Here is a 26390-nt window from a genome sequence, read left to right on the forward strand (position 1 = left end):
TGACACTAGCAATTAGGGTTTTCTAAAAGATTTTTGAAATCGATTTATGAGTTTTCAAACATTTTTAAGGATTAAAATGTTATATATAAAACGTTTGAGATTGTTTAGTGAATCAGTTATTTTTTTAATTTTTTTCTAAATTAATAAATAGTAAAATTATTATTTTATTATTTTCTTGTTAGTTTTTTAAAATAGAGTTTAGTTTTAGATAGAAAAATATTATTTATATTATTTAATGGTGGAAAAGTGTTTTTAGGTCAATCCTTAGATGGTAAAACATGAGTTACTCGAACATTATTTATGTTTTGAGGTTGCTAATCCAACGAGATCTTGACTTGTCGCCCTTTGACAAGGCAAAGACACAATTCGATTTAGGGTCATTTAGCCATGTTTTAAATGGGCCAAAAGACTAATTCCCACCCAAGGTTTCTCCACTTCTCAAACTCTTACTGTAATGTTTTAAAAACTCAAATACCTATTCATTATCTAATTTTTGTTAAAATACTAGTAATAATAAAATAAATAAAATTTTATCTAATTTCTCACTTTAATTTTAAAAACTCAAAATGTCTCCTCGTTCTAAATTTTAAAAAGTTACATTTTCCTCTAGAGTTTATTTTTTAAAACCCAACATTTTTGACCATCGAAATTGCTTTTGGCTACCTTCTTTAGCCTATCAGACTCTCTCTCCCAACATGTTCTCTCTCAGTTCGAAATCCCTTCGGTGTGGCTTTGTCATGCACGAAAACAAAGAGCTTATTTGTCTTCGTACATGATGATTCTTCGTCTTTGATTTGTTGTCATGAACTGATGATAGACAAAGAGCCAATGAGAAGACAAAACTGTCTCTTGAGTGTCTTAGTTGCATTTGTGGTCAAATCGAAGTGGTTGAGATCCGTTGAGTGATGAATTTGGATGAAGCGTGACAATTCATTGTGAGATAAATCTTTGATGAAGCTGCTTTGATTTGTCATGTTTGCGGCAATGTCTTTGTTTGGAAGGCAAGAGAGAATGCCAACAAATAAGAGATCAATAAGAGAATAGTCACCGAAGTAAGAAATGGAAAAAATGAAGCTTTATAAGAGAAAAATAACTTTTCAAACTTTTGAATAAAAAAAATATTATTTTTTAAAATAAAAAAATAAAAAAATTTTAATTTTTAAATATTATTAATTAAATAATATTTTTATCTTTATAGTTAACCATGAGTGTTAACAAAAATTCAATAACAAAAGGATATTTAAGGTTTTAAAACTTTAAGACGAGGGCATAAAGTAGGCCAATTCTTATGTGGGATAAGTCTTTTGGCCTTTCAAAATGCTGCTAGGTTTTTTGTGGACTCGTTGAAAAGAAGAATGCTAAAGCATGCCTTTCAAAGTGTGAAGAGAGCAGTGACCACAAGTACAAATGCGGCAAAGGAGAAAGTGGATTGTGTGGTGATAGGGGCTGGCGTGGTGGGAATAGCAATTGCAAGAGAGCTAGCCTTAAAGGGAAGAGAAGTTCTGGTTCTTGATTCAGCTCCCACCTTCGGCACCGGCACTAGTTCTCGCAACAGTGAAGTCATTCACGCTGGCATCTATTACCCTCACAATTCTCTCAAGGTTTGTCAAATTCCAATCCATTTGTAATCGTTAAATTAATAAATTATATTTTGTTATCAATCTATCTTGACTTTTATGACAATAGTGAGTTGATTTTTTGTGTTTGTGGAAATTGTTTGTTGTTTTACTGTGAAATTTCATACAATCTATTAGAAAACTCTTTAACAATATTCGTATTTCTGCCTATTATTCAAATTAGGCAGGTCTGCTTATAATTAGTTTGATCTTCATAGAAGCGAACGAAGTTCATCCATGTTGTAGTACTGAGAAAAAAGTTCTTCGAACAGAAGCTCAGTGCCACTCACTTGAAACTGCCACTTCCTTGTTGGTGGTATAGGGTCTTCAATTTCTGTTAGAAAATAATTTTTTATACTACTAAATATTATGGCAGGAGCAATGTTGCAACGAGGGCAGTATTAGTGGGATGGTGACTTTCTAAAATAAAATTGATCAATAGGCTCTTCCAACCAAAGATATTGAAACAGTCAAGATATGTTAAAAATGAATGCAGTCTTAAAATCCACGGTAGGAATTTCTTATACAGTTCTCTTGGTGCATGGTAGGTTTAACCACAATTTAACCTCCAGGAGATAATGATAGTGCTTCTATAAGGATACACTCTATTTTTAATATGTAATGAAGGCTGTGGACTTGAAAATATACAATCTCAAATTTGAAAATTTAAGTCAGAGAGTGAGTTATAATTAAGATCTCTCCAAGTGTGTGGTCTTAGAGAAGCTTAGTGGGCTTTCATGTGCATGAGACAAAGCGTGAAATTCCTAACCAGATGTGTGCATATGAACATTTACCCACAAAGGATGTAAATCCCACCTAAGTGGGCCTTGTGTGTGGGTGTAGCATAAGGGGTTAGTTAATGAGTTTAATATGAAACAACAGAGAAAGCAGTGTATCTTTGGTCTTAATTGCAGAGCAAATAATGGTAAAATAACAAAGCATAAAAGCTATTAGATGGGCAAGTTTTTGTCTATATAGATTATAGAAACCATTTAGTACCTGCTGTATTTTTACTATTTATATTGTAAAATGATCGAAGGTCATTCCCCTTATCAGGTTGTCATCATAACACTAATGTTGGGTTATAACCGTTGAAAAATTGAATTGACTTTATGTTGATGTTTGAAATTCAATTATATATACTTCCAATCAAATAATTTAAATTAAGATTTAAATTATTTGGATGATTAAATTTCAATTCAAAGTCACTTCATTCAAAAATATGAAAACAATTATGTAAAATCGAGTCAATCTGCACCCAAATATGAAATACAAGGCCTACTTAGGCAAATTTGCACTGTTACATGCTTGAGTAATAGAGCACATAAATCCAATTAATGATTTCTTGGCCAATTTTTAAAATTAGACTTAAAATCATTTGATCTTGTGTGCATAAGAATCTATTACGATTCCACTTTACCATACTGTAGAAAGCTCTTGCTCATATTACTCACAACTTGTTTCATTTTCAATGTGGAATAGTGTATTTTGAAATACACTTTTTACATATTAGTTGTAATTCTTCAATCTCATATTATGAGTATGCTTATTCAAAATTTGAATCATTGTAACTTGGAAAATTAGCCTGGTCTTGTGTATTTTGAAGCTATTAGTTTTCTTTGTTCCCATGCCTAAGAAAGCTCTATATATATTTAACAGTCTAGGAAGCTTTTCTTTTCAAAATAGGATTTGGTGTTTCGAAATACACCAGTTTCTTATGATACTAAATTCAACAATTTTTGGTGGCACCAAAATCAATACTCAAATCTTAAATTTATGCATCAACCATATTTACGTAGGAGACTATAACAACTAGGATGACCTTATGTTCTTTAACCAAGATGGACTGGAGGATTTTGACTGCCCCTCAATTGTTTGTGTCTACACTACTTGTTATTTAGTCTCTCCTTGACATTTCAAACACTAAAGCCTTTAATGACTATCACTTAAATGCCATTGGTGATGGCAATTGAGAATTGAATGTTCTTAACATTGTTGAACACCTTGCAACGAACTATCTGATCCACATCTAGAGAAATATCTATAATATTTACACTATAGAATATTTTTAACATGATATGTCATTGTACCATTTTAGAACTTATTCGAATGGATATTATAATTTTTATTGAACTAAGTTTCAATCAAGAAAGTAGTTAACTAATTGTATGCTTAGTAAGTGTTGGAAAATAAGTTAGCAAAATATCTCATACGAGGCTTGTATATGGTGTGGACTTGGTCACTTTTTACAATTTTATTAATATGCATTTGGCTGATTATTACTATTTGAATTTGTTAGAATCTACGAGGCAAGGGGAGAAGCATATTAGCAAGAGCAGAGGAGTGGTGTCTTTGTAGGGTTTTTTCATGCACCAAAAACAATTAAAGCAGCGAAAATATAAAATTTTTGCATAGTAAAACCGTTCCTTAGGATCAAGGGCATATTACACATGTAATTAAAGGTGTTAGTAGTGTTATACCTGCATTAGATGACTCCTTGACTTTGAATTCGTCTTGAATCCATCTCAGATAGAATAATGCTTCCCTTTTTAGATTAATGAGGCTCTACTCGCTCACATTGGGCCTCTCCGACATCAAGGAATCACACAAGTGCTAGCCTATGTATTAGAAGGTGAGTATGTGTTGAAATTTGAAGGGAAAAAGAGAAAAAAAATTTTCTCACCTTGGTGAAAACTGGCTATACTGAAAAAGGGTGTAAAGGATTTATGATATGTCTCAATTTATATCATAACCCTAATTGCTCCTTTATATACTCCACCCCCTATCAATGGGTATTTGTATTTTTAGCCTAATCTTGTAATTTATAATAATTAGGCTGATAGAACACTTATTACAAAAGCCTATTCTTGCAGACACAAAAAGAGGGGAGGTGTGAAATCTGGAACTGAAAGACAAATTGAGAAGAATCAAGAAGATTCTAGCATCCAACTAGGATGACATGTGGCTGCTTTGGATTGGTGACCTTGACAAATTAGTTAGAGGAGAAGAGAATAAAGGGATGAAGTGTGGAGAGTGTGAGCAGGAAAAAAAATGATTGAGTGTAGTTATTGAAGGAGAAGAGAATAAATGTTTTTTTTTTTTAAACCGTTTCTTTTGCTCTTCCTGAAATTCTAGATTGAATTCTGGGAGAAACTCAATTTGTAATTTTCTACTGCCATTTTTGATAAATGGAAAGCATGCTCAATGCAATTTTTCGGCAAATTCACCATCCCAATGTGCCTTCATTTCATTGAGTTGTTGTTTGTTGTTTGAATTTTGTTTGAAATTGTTGAGGTTCTTATCATAAGCACACAAATGTCCGTAATATTTTTTTTCTAAATATTAAGGCATATTATCAAAAAATAAATTCACCATCTTTAGGATAATTTGAAGTGATTCACTTTTTGTGCTGAACTCCAATATTTCAAGTTATAGCAAACAACCCCCCATGTTTGTGACCCATAAATTCTCTCATAAATTGACAGTGAATAAAATTGTGATTAACGAACTCTCATCTCTTCCCTAAACTCCCAAGTAGTTGCTGCTTGAGGAAAGCCTTACTACTGTACCAGAACTTGAGTTGTCGTCACGTTTTGTCGCTTTACCACGCACTTATCATGGATGGTTTGTGGAATTCAATCAAAAATGGGAATCATCTATGGTAGAGTGCTCGAAGCCTAAACTGGAGTGTGCACTGACTTGAGCAAGGACTCATGAAACACATTGTGTATCTTGGCATTTGCCAACAATTGGAGTTTACATGCCTCAACACCCACTTTGTCCGGTATTTGGAAGGGCCTAAAGTACCTAGCTTGCAGTTTCGGCTTCCCTTGTGCATTGATGTCTGTCGGTATGGTTGGAGTTTGACATAAACCTATTCTCCAATTTGAAATTGTCTATCTATTCATTTTTGGTTCGCCAATTGTTTCATCCCATTTGGAGCTTATGTAAGATGCCTTTTTAGTACTGCAGTGGTGTCCTACCTGGAGTGAAGGAAGGAGTCGACTGATTCCACCTAAGAGTTGTTTGGAAAATACAAAATATGTATCAAAAAGGTGTAGCCATATAGAGCTTCGATGACATCTGGATACTAGAATGATACGAGTTGTTATAGCAAAACTTAGACGAGGACAACCATTTGAACTAGGTGTGAGGTAAGTCCCCTGCCATGCAGTGTAGATAGGTCTCCAGGCACCAATTGATGACCTTTGTTTGCCCATCTGTCTATAGGTGGTAGGTGGTGGACAGTTACAATATTACTCCTTGTAATTTGAAAAGATCCTGCCAAAATTGCCAAAGTTGTGATTGAAAATGGGTGTTGTAACCTAATGAAGTGGTTGTAGTTTGTTAGCCTATCTACCACTTCAAAGACTACAAACCTCCCTTGAGACTTTGGCATGCCCTCGACAAAATCCATCATAAGGTCCGTAAACATTTTTGTCAATATTGATGACCATCTGATCATCCTAAAGGAGGGCATTCAACCTGTGAACCTTCGATCCTACAAGTACAACAATTTACATAAGATTGTGATTGAAAAAAATGGTAGATGAAATGCTGGAAACAGGGTTTACCAGGCCTAGCACTAGCCCTTACTCTAGTCCAATCGTTTTGGTGAAGAAAAAGGATGGTTTATGGCACCTATGTGTTGATTACAAAAGTTTAAACCAAGCTATGGTCAAGATTAATTACCCAATACCCATATCATGTTTCCCACTTGACCTAAAGTTATGCTTCTCCACGTGTCTCCCTTTGTGCTTAGATTGATCCACCTCACCAAGAGACATTACTCCTCTGTTCTTGCTTATATGCTTCTTCCCTTGAACCCTAGATTCTAATAGAAGTCAAATACTATCATTAGTATCGTGTTACCACTTATAGGATAGATTCATTTCTAATCAAATCAATAATCTTTAGATCATTTGAATTCAAATAAAACTAATTGTTGAATTCATAGTATTAAGCTTGATGGGAATTTTGAGTTCTAATTTTGAAATGGTAATTGTTGATTCATGGGATAATGGGATCTGTGTTTGTTGCTTGAAAGGAGCAAAACTTACCTTATATAAAGAGGTGAGGAAAAGGCTTTTTAATTTTGTGTTTGAGCCCTTGTATTTATTTATAGCTTTTTTTTTTTTCCCCATTTGTTGTTGCACGAATACTACTTTTGATCTTATCAGTTTTGCTAGTGACCATTTTCCATATTCCAGTGTAAAACTGTGATATTAGCCCATCATTAAATATCTATTAGAAAGGTCATTTTGTTATTCTATGCTTCTATATTTAAGAGTACATCCTTACAAAACACTATCAAGGTATCTTGGAGGTTAGATCATTGTGAACTTATTGTTCATAAGGAATTTATCTTACATGTGTAATTTGGTATTTAGGACAGTGTTTGATGGTAACATACCTTCGCAATATGCCTTTACTATTTTTCTTTCCATGACTGCTAATTGAGTTTTGAAAAATCAATGTTTCTTTACTACTGAAATTCCAATTAATTTCCTTGCCACAACACTACTCCTGCCACAATCTGCTGCAATGTAATAACATATTTTCCAGCAACTTCGATCCATTGTCACATTTTAAAATATTCTTTCACTATTTTCCAGGCAATCCCAAAAAGTTGTGTCATGAAAGTAGATAGTTGAATTGCTGATAAGTGATGCCCTTAATTTGTTTTCTTGTGTGCCTTAAATGTAGTCTTGTACATTCTTTGTGAAACTCTCTTGTTATTTTATTCTTAAGGACTGTAAATTCTTTTATGGTTAATTCCTTATATTTCTCAGATGTGCTTTTCTTTTCATATTTTATATTTGCTCACATGTTCTTGGGTGGTGCTTTTTGGTGCTTTTAAAATTACTTGTCAAAATAAAATGAAAAAAATCACATGTATATCTTTTGTAATATAAACTGGTATTGTAGGCAATTTTCTGTTTAAGGGGAAGAGAATTGTTGTACAAGTACTGCTCCGAACATGGGGTTCCTCATAAACAGATTGGTAAACTCATAGTTGCTACTCGACCTTTGGAGATTCCAAAGTTGAACAATCTGATGAAGTGTGGAACTCAAAATGGTGTTGATAACCTCAGGATGTTGGAAGGTTTTGAAGCAATGAAAATGGAACCTGAATTGCAATGTGTGAAGGCATTATTATCACCAGCTTCTGGGATTGTTGATAGTCATTCCCTGATGCTATCTTTAGTGGTATGCATTACTGTTCATCTTGTACCCGAATTTCATGCTTTATTATAACTTTAATATATTTGTTCCAATGAACATTTGTCTTATGCTACATATATTTCTATAAGTTATGACTGCACATTGACAGGGATATTAACCCAATGTAAGTCCAGGGGGAAGCTGAAAATAGAAGAACTACTTTCTCATACAATACTACAGTCATTGGTGGCCATCATGAAGGAAATTGTATGCACCTTCATATATCTGAAAGTAAAAATGTTGGAAACTGGAATGGGGAATCTCAGTTGCAACCAGAGTTGATTCTTATTCCTAGGTTTGTGGTAAACTCTGCCGGCCTAAGTGCCGTGGTCCTTGCAAAAAGATTTAATGGTCTAAAATCTGGTGTTATTCCTCCTGCATATTATGCTCGTGGTTGCTACTTTACCCTTGCAAACACTAAGGCCACTCCTTTCAAATATTTGATATATCCTATACCAGAGGACGGTGGCCTTGGAGTGCATGTTACTCTGGATCTGGATGGTCAGGTGAAGTTTGGCCCAGATGTTGAGTGGATTGATGGCATAGATGACATATGGAGCTTCATGAACAAGTACTCTTTCTTTTGTCCCTTGATCTTATACTCCATTTATGATTTATTACATCATTGAGTGTTATGCTTTCACATATGAGCAATACTATGTGTACTTACTTTGAGTACACAAATTAGTACATATTTATTTGTGTCATTATGTAATTAAATGTTACTTTATCTTCAATTAAAAATCATCTAATCGCATGATGATTCACATAATGTGTGTTCCTATTTGTGTACGTAAAGTGGTACGCATAATTTTATTGTTCACATATAAACAGTACTAACTTCATCATACATGATGTTAGCATGCTGTATGGGAGATATTTTACTGCATGTCTTTTAGTTTGAATTCACAGCAGCAGATAATTAACAAATATTTAGCAGTTTTATTTGTCAATGTCATGTCTATTGCCAAGTAGCTATATTTGTGCCTCTCCAGAGACTGCCTATGAATCCTGAAATGGTGTTCATTTTTCTGACGTTCCTTTATAATTCAATGATATTGGCATTAGAAATTTAACTTATTAAGGCTTCTATTTCAGGTTTGACTACTCTGTAAATGTAAATCATGTTGAAAGATTTTATCCAGAGATTAGAAAGTACTACCCTAAACTGAGCAATGGAGCTTTAGAGCCAGGTTATGCAGGGATTCGACCAAAACTTTCAGGACCTGGACAACCTCCTGCTGATTTTGTAATACAGGTAATTATTGGAAGCCCCCTTATATTGAAATATTGACCAGTCTTATATCCTGAGTTCTACAACAGGCTCAAAAAAAGCATATTTGTCACAATGAGCTTAACTGACCTAATTACTACCTATACTACCAGAATTTTATGTTATCGTATCCAAAATGCCATAAAGCAATGTTAATGGTAATTAGGCCCTTATTTTGATGCTGAAAATGCTAGTTACTATTAAATAATACTTCCTGCCATTTAGATTTGAGCATAAAATATGTGCGATTAGTGCAGACGACATATATGAATTTCGTGATACTGCAAAGAGAGAAAGTGAGAAAATGAGAGGATATATTAGCCTTACTCTCCTTTCTACAATAGATGGAGTAGTACATGAGAAAGTACATAGATAAAAGATATGACGCAAAAGTTTAACACTCTTCCTTAAGTTGGAACATACATATCAACCATGCCTAACTTGTTACTCATATTATGAAATGTCTTAGGATTTAAAATTTAGTAAATATATCAACAATCTTCTCAAAGGTAAGGTGTAAAAGAAGTGTTGGTTTCTTATTCATCACAACTTTTCTAATAAAGTGACAATCAATCTCAATATAAATGACAGTTTGGTTATCATAATGCATTCAAGGGGGTTTAACATATGACATGCCAATCTCACTGAGAAGATACTAGAGCCACATTATCTTATAAGCCGTCTAAGCCATGATTCTATATTCAGTTTTTGCACTCGACCTAGCAACTACAAGTTGTTTCTTGCTTCTTCAAGTTATTAGATTTTCACCCACGTTTGTGTAATACCCAGAGGTCGATTTTCTATTATCTGTTGACTCTGTATAGTCAGTATTAGAATATGCCTCAATTGTCATGTCAGTTCTTCTTGAACAATAATTCTCTCCCTGGAGCTCATTTCACATACTTAACAATTTTAAAAGTAGCTTCCCAATGTATCTCTTGGCTGTTCCATAAATTGGCTCACCAAGCTTACAACAAACGAAATGTTGAGTAACAATAAGGTAAATAAACTTCCCGATTTGATGTTTGCATTTGGCCTTATCTTTAAATAATTCACTATGTTCACTCTAAAATGCAGGACTAGCCTCTATAGAAGTATCAATTGACTGAACACTCAGTAAACCAGTTTTCTACAAGAAGTCTATAGTAGAGGTAGAACTAAAGGCTAGAGACACGCTAAACACCTGTTAGTACTTTTAATAAAGATGGTAGACTCATCACTGAGGATCTGATCATGGACTGGAAGTAAAGACTCATCTAATCTTGAAAGAAGCTTAGCAACCACAAACTCATTACATTGAGTTTGATGAACTTGGGCACCCATAGTCATATGATGATAATTAGCAAGCTTGGCCATGACACCCTTAAGATCGACATAGTATTCATTGACCAATCCGCCACCTCGATGCAAATTGAACATTTTCTCATACAACTCAATAGACATGTGAGATATTTTTGTCTTGGGAGTACATTTCGCTAAGCACATCTTATATCTTTGTCATAAATAGGAGCATGACATTATTACTAGTAGTAGACTCCATGCTATTGAGTAACCATGTCATGACAGAGTAATTATCTTGTTGCTAATTAGATCTAGTGGCATCCTTGGCATTTGGAGGGGCATTGGTGAGGTGAGATAACTTATTATGAGATCTCACAAATAGTTTGAATGCGTGAGACCAAAGTAGGTAATTGGGCCCATTAAGTTTGATAGTGATATCCAATTGAGCCTTATTCTTGGAAGAGGACAAAGAGGATGTCATTAAAAAACAACACCGGAGAAGGTAGAAAACGTGGATGAAGGCTCAACATATCCATGTGGAGCCAATAATATGAGAATAAACAGTATAAAATCACAAAAACATGTATTCAAGGATAGGACAACTATGATTTGAAAAAACCTTAGGTGTTCATTGTTCGCTTAGGGCAAGAGAATAAGGCTTTGGTGGTTGAAAGTTAGAGAGAAACCCTAGAAAAAGAGATGGAGAAGAGATAGAAAAGAGAGAGGGATAAGGGCAACTAGGTTATATAGATGGCAAACCTAAGGTTTTGTTAAAACTTATTTTGATATCATGTAAAGAGAGAAAATGAGAAGATATATTACTCTTACTCTCTTCTATAATGTATAGAGAAGAAGAACAAGAGAAAGTACATAGTATTGATGTGGGACAAAAGTTTAATAGATACATTAGTGATCTTGTTATTTGACAGGCTTGAAATATATATTTGTTGAACTTCTAAACTTTTGTCCAATATCGATGTACTTTCTCATATACTCTTTTTCTATATATTGTAGAAAGGAGAGTAAGACTAATATAATACATCTTCTTCTTTTCTCACTTTCTCTCTTTACATGGTATTAAAGCGAGTCTCCACAAAACTCTAGGCCTACCACCTATATAACCCTAACCGCTTTTCTCTTTTTTTCTTTCTTTACCTATATAACCCTAGCCTCCCTTCTCTTTTCAAAAACTTTGTTCCCTTTTTTCTCAAATCATGACTATCCTATCCTTGAGTACATGGTTTTGTGATTTTACATTGTGTATTCTTATATTATTCGCTTGACGTGGGTCTGTTAAGCCTTCATCCACATCCTTTGCCTCTTCTAGTGTTGTTTTTCGATGATATCCTTTTCATTCTCTTTCGAGAATAAGACTCAAATGGTGTCACGATCAAAATGTTGGAAATCCAAAATGGGCAAATAATGTCACTGATAAAATTGAAAGTGTTATTTTTGCTGCTGAGGAGGTTGTAACCATATCGAAGGAATATGAATAGTTGACTAGTCCTCTAGTGTCTTAGTTACTACAATTCCGGATGCCTTAACTACAATTTTGGGTTAGTCTTGGTTGTTAGATTAGGGTGCCACCTCTCACATTGTTGCCACTTCGGAAAAATTGAAAAATATGTTGCTAATTAAGTCTTTTGTGTCTGTTATAGGAAAAGGACAATTTCTCACCCAAGTTTTGGTGAAATGACAAATATATACTTGCGGCAAATTAGAAACCCATATACCCACCCAAGTTTTAATCTGTTAGGACACACTCACAAATTTCCTGTTAGGGTAAGGGGTAAAATCATCATTTTATTAATAATATTAAGATAATAAGAATTATATCTCATTTTCCATGGTTTGAAAAGCTAATTTGGGTTTTTCATTTGTCGCGAGTGTATTTTTGAGATTGAGCTAAAATTTGGGTGGAAAATAGTCCTTTGCCTGTTTGTTATTGAGTGTGAAGCCTGTCAAATGGGAAAACACCATTGTGCTACTTTTTCTGCTAGACTTGAAGATCGTAGTTCTTTTCCTTTATAGTTAGCACATTTAGATGTCTGGGGTCCTAGTCTTGTTTTGTCTATAAAGAATTTTCGATATTTTATAGTATTTATGGATGATTATTCGAGAATGACTTGGATCTATATGCTAAAAGAAAGATCTCAAGTTCTATCTGTAATCCTTTTATAATGAAATAAAGACTCAATATTCTATTGACATTTGTATTTTGCGAACTGATAATGCCTTGGAATTTGTTAAAACTAAAGAAATTTTGTGATTCTTATAACATCATTCATCAAATTTTTTATATTCATACTTTTCAATAGAATAGTGTGGCTGAGTGAAAACATAGACATATCCTAGACACAACTAGCAAAATCATGCATCAAATGTGTTGAAATGTGTTGAAATCTGTTATTTCCTAAAATATAATTCTGTTATGTTTTTGTTTCCTAAAGTTTAGGGATTTTAATTATTTATAAGTTTCCTATTCTAGGTAGGAGATTGATTCTCTAATTAAGTTATGAGATATATTTTCTAATTATAGGCTAATACTAGTTGTATATATGTTGATGAGTTTTGTACAGGAAAAGGAGTGAAATATATTTTTCTTCTCCATATTTCTTTATGGTATCAGAGCTAACTCCAGCTATATTCATCATTGTTTTTCCTGGCAATACTTATCTTTGTTACTCCCTCCGATAAAAACTACATCTCTGGCAATACATCAGGTTCAGATATGTCAAAATTTAGAATTGCTTTGAATGTCAATTCTGAAGGTTCATCCTCTGGAGGAAGTACCGTCGATCCATCTCAAAGTTCTCAAATCATCACAAACCACAGGTTAAATGGGCATAATTATTTGTCCTGGTCACAATCTGTTATGCTTTACATTAAAGGGAAAGGTAAAGCTGATTTTATCACAGGAGATGTGGAGATTCTAGAGAAGAAAGACAAAGGGTACAAGATTTGGGAGGCTGATAACAACAAGGTGATGTCTTGGCTCATAAATTCCATGACACCAGGGGTTGGAGAAAATTTCCTATTGTATGAAACGGCCGATGAAGTTTGGGAAGCTGTGAAGGAAACCTACTCAAATAAGGATAATATTTCGGAGAGGTTTAGAATTGAAGGAGTTTTACATGAAGTGAAGCAAGGTGATCTAACGGTGATAGAGCATTTCAATAAATTGTCACACCTTTGGCAGCAAGTAGACATGTTCAACAAGTTAAACTAGAAGTGTAATGATGATGGAGCTGTTTTCAAATTATACCTGGAAGAGATGAGGATTTTTAAATTTCTTATCGGCTTGAATGATAACCTGGATGAGGTTCGTGGCAGAATATTGAGTGTTAAGCCACTGCTCTCCATTCGAGAGGTGGTTTCTGAAGTGCGCAGAGAAGAAAGTCAAAAGAAGGTAATGCTCAGGTTTGAGTCAATGCCAACCAGTGGAGACGCATAAGCACTTGCAGCCAGAGGTAATTCAAACAATCCTGTTGATGGTAAAACCAGAAAAGGCCGACCATGGTGCGATCATTGCCGTCATCCAGGCCATTACAAGGAAGCCTGCTGGGAAATTCATGGAAGGCCAGCAGATTGGAAGCCACGTAGTCAGACCAAGAAGGGATATTCTGCATGTGGAAATAATACTGGTGACAGTGACGAAAATCTATTCAGCAAGGAACAGATTGAGCAGTTGCAAAAATTATTTGGTCACTCTTTATCAACACCTGTTGGGACTGGTTCTATGGTACAGTCAGGTACATTTTCCAGTGCCTTGAGTGTTAAAAATGAAAAACCAGGTTCTTGGATTATAGATTCGGGGGCAACTGACCATATGACAGGAGATCTTAACGTGTTCAATACATTTGAGCCATGCAAAGGTAATTTTAATGTTAAGGTAGCAGATGAAACAATCTCAAAGGTGGTAGGTTATGGTACGGTTATTCTCTCAAAAATTTTAACCTTACAATCAGTTTTATTTGTTTCAAACTTAGACTGTAATTTGCTATCAGTTTCCAAACTTACCTATGACAAAAATTGCCTCACTACATTTTACCCTACCTATTGTATTTTTCAGGATTTGTTCTTGAAGAGGATGATTGAAAAAGCTGAATTACGATCTGGTTTATACATTCTAAAAGCGGAATCTGCCTTCCATTCATAATGTCATTCCACCAAGCAAGTAGTTACTCAAAGTCACTCTAGGACTAGTTCAAATAAAGAAAGTACTGTGATGTTATGGCATTACAGGTTAGGCCACCCAAACTTCTTGTACTTAGAGAAACTTTTTCCTGATTTATTTGTTAATAAAAGTCCTAGTGAATTTTCTTGTGAAATTTGTGAGATATCTAAACATACTCGTGCTTCTCTATCTCCTAGCAGTTACCATGTTTCCAAACCTTTTGCACTTATTCATAGTGATGTTTGGGGCCCATCTAGAATTCCTACTGTGACTGGTGCTAAATGGTTCATTTCATTCATTGACGATCATTCTCGAGTTACTTGGGTATTTCTCATGAAAGAAAAATCAGAAGTGGCCAATATCTTCAAAAATTGCAATTCCATGATTAAAACACAATTCCAAACTAAGGTGCAAATCTTAAGAACTGATAATGGAAAAGAATTTGTCAATAAATCTCTAGTAGATTACTGTCTTAATGAGGGAATTATACACCAAACTTCATGTGTTTATACCCCACAACAAAATGGTGTGGCTGAGAGGAAAAATAGACATCTTTTAGAAGTTGCAAGATCACTATTATTCACTATGCATGTTCCTAAAAAGTTTGGGGGGATGCTGTCCTTACGGCAATCCATTTAATCAATAGGCAACCATCTAGAGTATTACACTTTCACACACCTATTCAAATTTTGCTTACTGCATATCCCTATAGTCATATATTGTCAAATATTCCTCTTAAAATCTTTGGGTGTACAATGTTTGTGCATGATAATTCTCCTTATCATAGTAAATTAGATCCTAGGTCCTTTAAATGTGTGTTTCTTGGTTATTCCCCAAATCAGAAAGGTTACAAGTGTTATCACCCAGCATCTAAGAAATTTTTTATCTCTATAGATGTTACTTTCTTTGAGAATCAACCTTTTTTCAGCAAGGAGGAAGAGGTAAGTGAATTATAGTTTCTTAATGATTTTGCACCAGTTTCCAGTTCTAATAACAAAGCACCAAGTCATAATTCAACTCAACCAGTTCACAGCCTATTCAATAGTCCTTCTCTAACTCCAAAATACTATTCTAGTCCTGTATATTCCCAAGAAGTCACAAAATTCATAAACCTTGATGATGGTACTGATCAGTTCAACGCACTGCCCCAAGAAATAGAATCTGTCTAGGAAAATTCATCAAACACGTCACCTAAAACACTGTCCCAAAAGCCAACTCGTGTGTATTCAAGGCAACCAAAGCATGATAGAGTTGTATTTAATCCAGATGTTACTCAGCAGGTTCATGATTTCTCACCAGGATCAGATGTCCAAGTTCACTCAAATACTCCATTTTCTACCTCAAATGAACCTTCCTTTGAGACAAAAGAGTGTGACAATCAGAGTGAAAAAATTCTAACTAGTGATAGTGAGTATGTTCAGCCAGAAAATGAGTTGCCAATTGCTCAAAGAAGACCTATGAGAAAATGTAGAGAGAGACCATTGTATCCTCTTAGCAAATATGTGTCATATGAAGGTTTGTCACCTAATTACAAATTATTTGCTATGAATATCTCTAATGTTGCTGTTCCAGCAACTATTCAAGAGGCTTTGAGCATACCTGAGTGGAGACAAGCTGTTCAAGAAGAACTCATGGCATTACAGAAAAATCAACATGGGAATTAATAGTACTACCTGAAGGAAAAAGGACAGTAGGATGCAAATGGGTCTTCGTAGTAAAACATAAAGCAGATGGAGGTGTTGAACGCTATAAGGCAAGACTTGTAGCAAAGGGTTTCACACAATTGTATGGAATAGACTATAAAGAGACGTTTGCTCTAGTTGCAAAGCTGAATACAGTCAGGGTTCTTTTGTCAATTGCAGTGAATCTAGATTGGCAACTACATCAGATGGATGTGAAAAACATATTCTTAAATGGTGATTTGTTGGAGGAGTTATACATGGACAGTCTACCTGGTTTAGAAGCAGAGTTTGGGAATAAAGTTTACAGACTAAAGAAATCCTTGTATGGGCTAAAACAGTCACCAAGAGCCTGGTTTGAAAGGTTTACGAAGTCTGTAAAAGGGTTTGGCTATCTTCAGTGTCAAACAGATCATACTTTGTTTGTAAATCATACTTCAAATGGCTTTATTACCGTTCTTATAGTTTATGTAGACGATATCATCATCACAGGCAATAGTGAAGATGAAATTCAGAAGTTAAAGATATTCTTGGGCAAACAATTTGAAATCAAGGATCTTGGTTGTCTAAAGTATTTTGTAGGTATGGAGGTAGCAAGATCCAAGAAGGGCATTTGCATTAATCAACGCAAATATGTCCTAGATTTTCTTAAGGAAACTGGAATGGTTGACTGTAAACCAACTGAAACTCCCATGGATTCGTTAACAAAGTTGGGATTACTAGAGGGAAGTCCTCCTATGGACAAAGGAAGGTATCAACGGTTAGTTGGGAAACTTATCTATCTCTCTCATACAAGGCCTGATATTGGCTTTGCTGTTAGTACAGTAAGCCAATTCATGAACAGCCCAAATGAGGAACATATGGGAGCTGTGTACAGGATACTCAGGTATCTTAAAATGACCCCTGGTCGAGGCATTTGGTTTAAGAAAAGTGCATGTAGGCAAGTAAGCATTTACACAGATGCAGATTGGGCTGGATCACCTCTTGATAGAAAGTCTACTTCTGGATATTGTTCTTTTGTTTGGGGTAATCTAGTAACCTGGCGTAGTAAGAAACAATTAGTAGTTTCTCACAGCAGTGCAAAAGCTGAATTCAGAGCTTTAGCTCAAGGAATTTGTGAAGGAATATGGCTACAAAGGTTGTTGGAAGAATTAAAGGTTCCCAATGTTATGCCTATAGAGTTGTTATGTGATAATCAAGCAACTATTAACATAGCCAAAAATCCAGTTCATCATGATCGAACAAAGCATGTGGAGATAGATCGACATTTCATCAAAGAGAAGATTGAAATGGAAGTTATCAAGTTGAACTATATTCCTACCAATTCTCAAATAGCAGACATCTTCACCAAGGCGTTACCTAGATCTCAGTTTGAAAATATGTGTTCCAAGCTTGGCATACTTAACATTTACTGCCCAGCTTGAGGGGGGGTGTTGAAATCTGTTATTTCCTAAAGTATAGTTCTGTTATGTTTTTGTTTCCTAAAGTTTAGGGATTTTAATTATTTATTAGTTTCCTATTCTAGGTAGGAGATTGATTCTCTAATTAAGTTATGAGATATATTTTCTAATTATAGGCTAATACTAGTTGTATATATGTTGATGAGTTTTGTACAGGAAAAGGAGTGAAATATATTTTTCTTCTCCATATTTCTTTAAAATGCATATTCCTAAACATTTCTGGGTGGATGTTGTGCTTACCACTTATTTCCTAATAAATAGATGCCATCATTAGTTCTTCGTAGGGATATTCCTATTTTTGTTTTATTTTCAAGTCAGTCATTATTTTTTGTTAGTCTTTGGGTTTTCGGATGTGTCTTTTTTGTTCATGTCAAAGATTCTAACAAGTTATCTCCTAAGGTTGTTAAATGTGTGTTTCTTGGATATTACCTTACTAAAAAGGGGTATAGATGTTATGGTGTGGTTACTCATCATGCTTATGTTTCAATTGATATTATTTTCTTTGAGTCTACACCTTGTTTTACTAATAAAGGACATTCTTAAGGCTCTAATCCTATACCTTTTCCTATGCCTATTGCTATTACTAATTGTCCTTAAATTGAAAAGGTTGTCAAACCCCTTTAGGTGTATACCAAGATATCTTGGCTATTGTTCCACCTCAACCTGTTGCTAATCCTTTGCCTTCTGCAATTGATCCTCCAGTGCCAAGCCTTTCCACCTCCAATCTTGATTTACCTATTGCACTGAGAAAAGGTAAACAGAGTGGTACAAACATCTTTTATCTAATTATGTTCTTTTGATCATTTTGGTCCCTCCTTAAAAAAATTTGCCCTATCATTGTCGTCTACTATTCTTCCAAGTTCTTATCAAGAGGCAATAGATGTCTTGAATTGGTGAGGAGTTATGGATGAGGAAATGTCTGATTTACTTTCTAGAAATACTTGGCAATTGGTAGTGTCTCCTTGTGATGCTGATTTGGTGGCTTGTCGATAGGTGTATACTATGAAATACAACCTTGATGGCTCAATTAAGTGATACAAAACCATATTGGTAGTAAAACGCAAACTTATTGTCTTAACTATATTGAGATTTTTTCCCTTGTTGCTCGGTCTAATTCAATTCGGGTTCTCTTCTCCATGGTAGTAAATGAAGACTAGTCATTATGTTAGCTTGATGTGAAAAAATGCCTTCCTTTATGGGGATTTGGTTGAAACTGTGTATACGAAGCAACCTCTGTGGTATGTTGCTCAAGGGGAGGAAAATATGGTTTGCAAGCTTAATAAGACTATTTATAGCCTAAAGCAAAAATCCTAAAGCCTGGTTTGAGAAGTTTAGTCAAATTATTATTACATTCAGCTTTTAGAGGTGTCATGTCGATCATTCTGTGTTCATTAGAAAACGTGCCTTTATGATTATAATACTGATTTTGTTCAATAAAAAGTGTGCTCTCTATGATCATTCTAATAGTGACGTAGAGGGCATAAATGAGACCAAGGAGTACCTCAAGGGACGTTTTGTTACTAAAGACCTAGGACATCCTAAGTACTATCTTGGAATAGAAATTGCTCATAGAAAAATGAGTATTTCCTTGTCTCAAAGAAAGTATGCTATACACTTGTTGCAAAAAACTTGTTTACTGAGTGTTAAACCAGTTGATACTCTTATGGAGGTTAGTTCTTCATTTTTGAGTGAGGATAGTGAATTACTTGAAGACCAAATACAAACATTTAGTTGGAAAGCGTATTTACCTTACTGTTGACCTGACATTTCATTTGCTATAAGCTTGGTGAACCAGTTTAGGGATAAGCCAAAGTTTTACATTGGGAAGCTACCTTTAGAATGGAGACATATTTACCTTTAGAAAGGAGCTCTAAGGAGAGGATGATTGTTCAAGAAGAATGGACACTTGAGAATTGAGACATATTTTGATGCTAGCTATGCAAGGTCAAAAGATGACAGAAAATTGACCTCTGGGTATTGCACATATGTGGGTGGAAATCTAGTAAATTAGAGAAGCAAAAAACAGATTGTAGTTACTAATTTGAGTGTTGAGGCTGAATCCAGAGTTATGACTTAGACGGCTTGTGAGATTATGTGACTCTAAAATCTTTTCAGTGAGATTGACATATTGTATGTTGAACCCCTTCGAATGCATTGTAATACCAAACTGTCATTTATATTGCCACTAATCCATTCTTCCATGAACGTGCAAAACATCTTGAGGTTGATTGTCACTTTGTTAGGGAAGCTATGATGAACAAGAAGCTATGCGCGTTTTTTACACCTTTCTCTAAGTAGATTGTTGATATTTTTAATGAAGCTTTAAGTCCTAAGATATTTCATAATATGTGTAATAAGTTATGCATGGTTGATATGAATGCTCTAGCTTGAGGGGGAGTGCTAAACTTTTAAACTTTTGTCTCACATTGTTTATCTATGTACTTTCTCATGTACTCCTCCTCTATATATTGTAGAGAGGAGAGTAAGGCTAATACATCTTTTTTTCTCACTTTCTCTCTTTACAATATTTTTCTTTATCATTTTTCGTTCTTGTTTCAAAATTTTTATTCATTTTCTTGGAAATTGTGGAACATGAACTTCAATGCTTGGGCCTCAAATCTTATTACTGATGGTTCTAGGTATCTAAATCCATTGTCAAAAGGCGTCTTCCTAGAATTCATTAGTCTCAAATCCGATCCTTGTGGTTTTATGCCCTAAAAATTGAGATCAATATGAGATGTTTGAGGATGTATCCAAGTAATGTTTATATACATAAAGTATGAACTTAGATGGAATGACATAATGGGTTCTGGCCACAAGAGACTGTAACATGTTGGCTTTTGTTACGTAATTTTACCGCATTGCTTTTGTGGTGAAGTCCTACATTATATTGAGGTATGGTATTATAATCTGGTTTGAGTTAGAAAGTATGGGTTTCCTAGTTAAATCTCAATAGCATTTCTTCAAATTTTGCAAATTAAAAAATGTTAGGTGCAGCTGGTGAAGGTACAGCTGAACCAAAAGAACCAATTCTAGTTAATTGACAAGCAAGTTTGAATGTAGCATAGGAAGGACTGCTTTTGGATATTATGTATTTGGTAATGTGATATCTTCTTGGTCTGTCTTTATGATAGGGAGTTGGATTGACAAACGTAGTTCAACTATTATTGACATGACAAGCGTTACTTTCATTCTTGCACCTGAATTTTGTAGGGTGAGGAGACTCATGGAGTTTCTGGTCTTGTAAACCTTTTTGGAATTGAGTCACCAGGTCTAACATCAAGCATGGCAATTGCAGAATACGTAGCAGCCAGATTCTTGAGATGATGTTGACAGTCTACACTTCAAGATTAATCTTTTCCTGCATGAATAATAATTTTGATCAATTCTCAAGTCGAAACACTTATTGAGAAGACTTGGGATGTTTACTAATTCAGATGTACTTGGCTTCTCCCTTCTACTTCTCTGTAGGAAGAAGCAATTTCCTGTAAATGGATAATATAAGATGGAAGATAGCATTCGGATTGAGATTTTATTTGTTTAGCCTCTTCCCTGCATGAAGTAAAACAAGAAAGAGAGAGAGAGGACCTTTTTAATCCAGTATGTAGGATATATAAATTACTAACTACACTAGAAGATTCTTGTTGAAAGGAAAATTAAATACAAAGAGGGCAAACAACTAATGATGCTAATTGCCTAAACTGTTGAGATGATCCACAGCAATAAGAATAATAAAATTATGAATACATTAATATAGACAACAGATGAAGAAAATATCTTCAACAGTAACAAGAAGTCTTCCTGCACCGTGCCACCGAAAACTCTTTCTTGTTCTACAGCTATAATCAAAATCTAGTATCATGCTAGATAATTTATAGCACAGAATGAACCCATAAAAGTGCCTTACTGCAGGTACAAATGTTAGTTTATGTTAAAGTTTCATCCAAAATTTAAAGGCAGCAGAGAGCTTTTCGTTGGTCTGCGCTAGATGGATGAATCTGAAACTTCTGCTTCGTGACACTGAAAGCCCATGCTCTTGGTGGTCATGAACCCTTATAATATTGGTTTAGAAGGCCAAAGTTTTTGACATAGTGGGTTTTGTAAGCTCACCCAGAGGAAGCCATAATTACATTCATAAAGAAATAATTGAAATTATCATGTCTATAAATCTTAAATTTCATATTTTTTATATAATTTGAAGATAGAAAACAGACATGAATCCATTAAATTCTAAAATATACAAAACATAAAGAGAATTGTAGAAGAAATTTGGAGAATATTGATTTCTCTCACTTAACCCCTTTTTTGATGATGGGAAAAAACTTAAGTATGTAGTAATTTTGTTGATTTGTTGTAAGGGGTAGAGAAAAGGTCAACTTCTATTTATAATGTTAATTGTAACTTTCTATCAAAAATTATATCCTTATAATAAGTCATATCTTTTCTTTATAAAGAGTTATTTTTTTAATTATAAAAAGTGACATTTTTTTAATTTTATAAGGAGTTATATCTTCTTATCAACCAATATGATTTTGGTATTAAGAATCTTATTAAAAATTAATTATTTTATCAAATAAATGCAATTATACTTGATAAAATAAATGTCATGTAAGCCATAAATTTTACATTCTTCTACTTGACTCATATTATATTGCTTTCATAATTTTAATAAGGAGGTAATGTGCACAAAATTTTATAACAAAATCTTATACCAAAATCTTTCTTATATTGGTTATAATATTATATCATTATTAGACTGAAATATTAATACTAGTCATTAGGGTTGTATGTCATTTTCATGATACAATCCCTTCCGTGTACCATAACATTGACTTTCAATTTAATATGATCGTTAATAAAAATAATCATAATAGTCAAACTTTAATGTTATAAGATTTTTCCTGTCAATATTATCTAAGCAATTAGGGATACAAATAGAAAACAGAAAATATCATAAATACATAAATGTGCTTAGAGTGTCATATAAATAAACTTAATATAAATATTATACAATATTATTAATGACGTATAATAATACCCATCCTTTCAACATGTTCATTAAATTTTTTGGAAGGTAGTATTTTTGTTAAAGGATTTACAATCATAAGATTAGTGTTAATGTATTCAATTAACATTTTTTGTTTCTAAACTTTTTCTTTAGGGGCAAACTATTTTATTTCTATATGTTTAGAACCTTTAGAATACTTCTTGTTTTTAGAAAAGAAAATTGCAATACAGATATCACAATAAATTTTCAATAGCCTAACAATACTATTGACAACCCCAAGTTCTGAAATAAAGTTCTATAACCATAACCCATGAATGATGGCCTTAAAAAATGCCACGATCTTAGCTTCCATAGTGGATGCAATAATGACAAACTATTTCGCACTCTTCCATGAAATTGCTCCTCTAACTAATAGGAACAAATAACCAAATGTAGATTTTCTCATATAGATACATCCAACATAATTTGAATCTAAATATAATCACCTCAAGACAATGAAACCTTCTATGAGTGAGCATATGATTCTTAGTTCTTTGCAAGTATCTTAGAACTTTCTTTGTAGCTTTCTAGTGATATAATCCTGGATTACTTTGAAATCTGTCGAGCATTCTAACAACAAAGCTAATGTTTGGTTTGGTGCAAATTTGAACATATATCAAACTCCCCACAACTGATGCATAACACATATTTTTCATTTGCTCTCATTCTAGTTCATTTTTTGGACATTGCATGAGGTTAAATTTATTCCCTTTCTTAATTGGAACTACTTTTGTTAAAAATTTATCTATCTTAAATCTTTCTAGAATTTTATTGATATAAGCCTTTTAAGAGAATCCTAACAATCATTGTGATCTATTATGAAATATTTCTATTCAAATCACATAGGTTGCCTCTCCCATATCTTTCCTTTCGAAATTCTCATATAGATATTTCTTGGTTCCATATAATAAATCAAAATCATTATTAGTAAAAAATATATCATTTACATACAAAATAAGAAAAAAAATAAATTTATTCCCACTAACCTTCTTATTTATTCACTGATCAACAGTGTTTTCTTGAAAACCAAAAGAAATGATTATATCATTAAACTTAAAATACCCTTGTTGTAAGGCTTATTTAAGTTTGTATATTGATTTCTTTAATTTACACACCATGTGTTCCTTTCCTTTAATTGAAAAACCCTCAAGTTGATCCATATAAACCGTTTCCTCCAAATTTCCATTAAGAAAAACAATTTTAACATCCATTTGATGTAATCCTAAATTGTAATGAGCCATTAAAGCCATGATGATTCTAGGAGAACCTTTCTTAGAGACTAGTGAAAAAGTCTCTCTATAATCAATATTTTCTTTTTTAGTAAAACCCTTAGTAACAAGTCTGGTTTTATGTCATTCAGTATTACCTTTTGAATCTCATTTGGTCTTAAAGACCCATCTAAATCTAATCTTTTTACATCCTTTGGGTAATTCAATAAGATCCCAAACTTGATTTTGATCCATAGATTTTAACTCTTCTTCCATGGCATTTAACCATTTAGTAGAATCATTACAATTCATGGCTTGCAAAAATGAAACTAGATCATTATCAATTCATAAGTCAATTCCTAACACTTGAAAATAAACCACATAGTTATCAGAAATAATAGATCTCCTTTCTCTTTGAGATATTCTTAATGGTATTTCTTGTGGTTGAACTATAGGTAGTTCATTGTTGGTATTTCATCATGAAGTGTTTAAAAATTTTAATTAAAATTAAAAAAAAAAAATTGATTAAATAGGCCAGCCCAGCCCCCCCCCCCCCCGGATTAAAGCCCGATTTGGCTCAATTAAGATTATTATATGGGTCGGGCCTTGGGCCTTTATATATCAATAGGCCAACCTGACCCAAAGACCTATTACTGTTTGGGCCTCGGGCCCAGCCTAGCCCAGCCCATTAGCTCGATAGGCCGAGCTAGAGCCAGCCCAACCCGGCCCATTGACACCATGAACTTTTTGCAACACCATTTTGTTGTGGTATACTTAGAATTGTGTATTGAACACCAATACCATGTATTTCAAGGAATTTGGTAAATGGACTTGGACATCGTCCTAATTCATTAAAATGTCCACAATATTCACTACCTTTATTGGACCTTATAATTTTCACTTTTTTATTTAATTACCTTTCAACCTCTGTTCTATTTCCATTAAGGTACGATTATGCTTTTTTGTAACACCATTTTGTTGTGATGGTACTTGGCATTGTGTATTGAACACGAAAGTATTTCAAGGAATTTGGAAAATGGGCCTGGACATTATCCTAATTCATCAAACTTTCCATAAAATTCACCACCTCTGTTGAACCTTACAATTTTCACCATTTTATCTAATTGCCTTTCAACCTCTATAATATATACCTCAAATGCATTAATTGATTGAGAGTTATCATGTAATAGATAAACATATCCATAATGTGAAAAATCATTAATAAAAGTGATAAAATATTTTTCTTCATCTAAAGATGGAGTATCAAAAGGTCCACAAATATTAGTGTGTACAATCTCAATAAGTTAGTATGCTTCTTGTGGCTCCTTTTTAGTGTGTTTTGTTTGTTTTCCTTTAATACAATAAATACACACATCAAGATTAGTAAAATCTAATTCTGGAAGGATTTCATTCTTTACTAATTTTAGCACCATTCTTTGGAAACATGACCCAAATGTTTATGCTAAAAGTAAGCATAATTCTTATCAACTGAACTACGTTTACTGCCAACATTATGATGCAAGATCATTAAAGTCTAAACAAACTATTGTCAAGTTTAAACTTGTAGAGACCATCACATAATATTCCAGAACCAATAATACTATTATTCTTAAATAAACTAAAAGATCCAAAACCAAACTTAAATGAAAATCCAGCTACATCAAGTTTTTTAAAGAAACTAAGTTACAGGAAAGTGTAGGTACATAAAGAGTATTAAACAAATCTAAATAGTGTCTTATGTCTAAAATTAAATGATAAGTGCCAATGCCTGCAATCTTTGGTTTTATTTCTATGAACACAAAACTTTCATTTGGCCTGATGGTTTGGATTGTAAGGAATCCCTACATCATAATTGAAATATGAGTAATGGAACTAGAATCAATCCACCAAGTATTATGAGGAATTTTAGTAAAGTTTGACTCAAAACATTCTAAAGTTGAATGCTTACCTTTCTTTTCAAACCAAGTTTTACGTTTTAGACAATCTTTCTTTAAGTGCCTAACTTTCTTGCAAAAATGACACTTACTAGTCCTATGTTCTTTCTTGTGGGTAACCTTTAAAGATTTTTTTGGGTTGTGAAAACCTTTCTTCTTGTTATTTCCTCCTTTCCTTTTAGAATTCTTTTCAGCTTCTTGATGACTTAGAAAATGAACAGAATGAGCTTTTTGATTCTTTAACCTTGTCTCCTCTTGAACAAGTGTACTAGTCAATTCATTAACATTCCACTTGTCCTTTATAATGTTGTAATTCATTTGAAATAGCCCATATTGTTCATGAGGCAAGAAATTAAGTATGAATTGTACTAAGAAGTACTCATCCATGTTTATTCCTAACGTCCTTAATTTTGTTGCTAAATTTTTCATCTCAAGATATGCTCATGCATGATACATGAACAATCATATTTCATAGCGATCAAAGTACTCA

At 33.7% G+C, this 26390-nt stretch overlaps 1 protein-coding gene and 1 pseudogene across 4 annotated transcripts; one reads left to right on the plus strand and one right to left on the minus strand.

The window, feature by feature from the left end:
• The first annotated feature begins 1266 nt into the window (after positions 1 to 1266).
• On the plus strand, positions 1267 to 21246 carry LOC123197735 (L-2-hydroxyglutarate dehydrogenase, mitochondrial). Of its 4 annotated transcripts, none has more exons than XR_006497916.1 (6): positions 1267 to 1601; positions 7545 to 7826; positions 7976 to 8412; positions 8940 to 9099; positions 14468 to 14640; positions 21010 to 21246. XR_006497916.1 is itself a non-coding variant. In XM_044612092.1 (5 exons), exons 1-5 carry the CDS (start codon positions 1356 to 1358, stop codon positions 12984 to 12986), a joined length of 1137 nt encoding a protein of 378 aa, XP_044468027.1. In that variant the 5' UTR covers positions 1267 to 1355; the 3' UTR covers positions 12987 to 13108. The 4 variants fall into 4 exon arrangements, 2 of the variants coding, with proteins under 2 accessions (XP_044468027.1, XP_044468026.1); XR_006497915.1 differs by having other exon boundaries at positions 20925 to 21045; XM_044612092.1 differs by lacking the exons at positions 14468 to 14640; positions 21010 to 21246 and adding an exon at positions 12975 to 13108.
• The window catches only part of LOC123198107, a 59671-nt pseudogene continuing 54420 nt past the window's right edge, over positions 21140 to 26390 (minus strand).

This window comes from Mangifera indica, chromosome 15 (genome assembly GCF_011075055.1).
Source record: "Mangifera indica cultivar Alphonso chromosome 15, CATAS_Mindica_2.1, whole genome shotgun sequence".
Taxonomy (NCBI): Eukaryota; Viridiplantae; Streptophyta; class Magnoliopsida; order Sapindales; family Anacardiaceae; genus Mangifera; species Mangifera indica.

Bases quoted from the DNA above. Each gene is read 5' to 3' on its own strand.
- LOC123197735 (XM_044612091.1), top strand. From the start codon at position 1,356: ATGCTAAAGCATGCCTTTCAAAGTGTGAAGAGAGCAGTGACCACAAGT. The intron at 7,827-7,975 runs GTATGCATTACT...ATGTAAGTCCAG, and splicing joins CCCTGATGCTATCTTTAGTG to GGGGAAGCTGAAAATAGAAG. The intron at 9,100-20,924 runs GTAATTATTGGA...TGAATTTTGTAG, and splicing joins CTGCTGATTTTGTAATACAG to GGTGAGGAGACTCATGGAGT.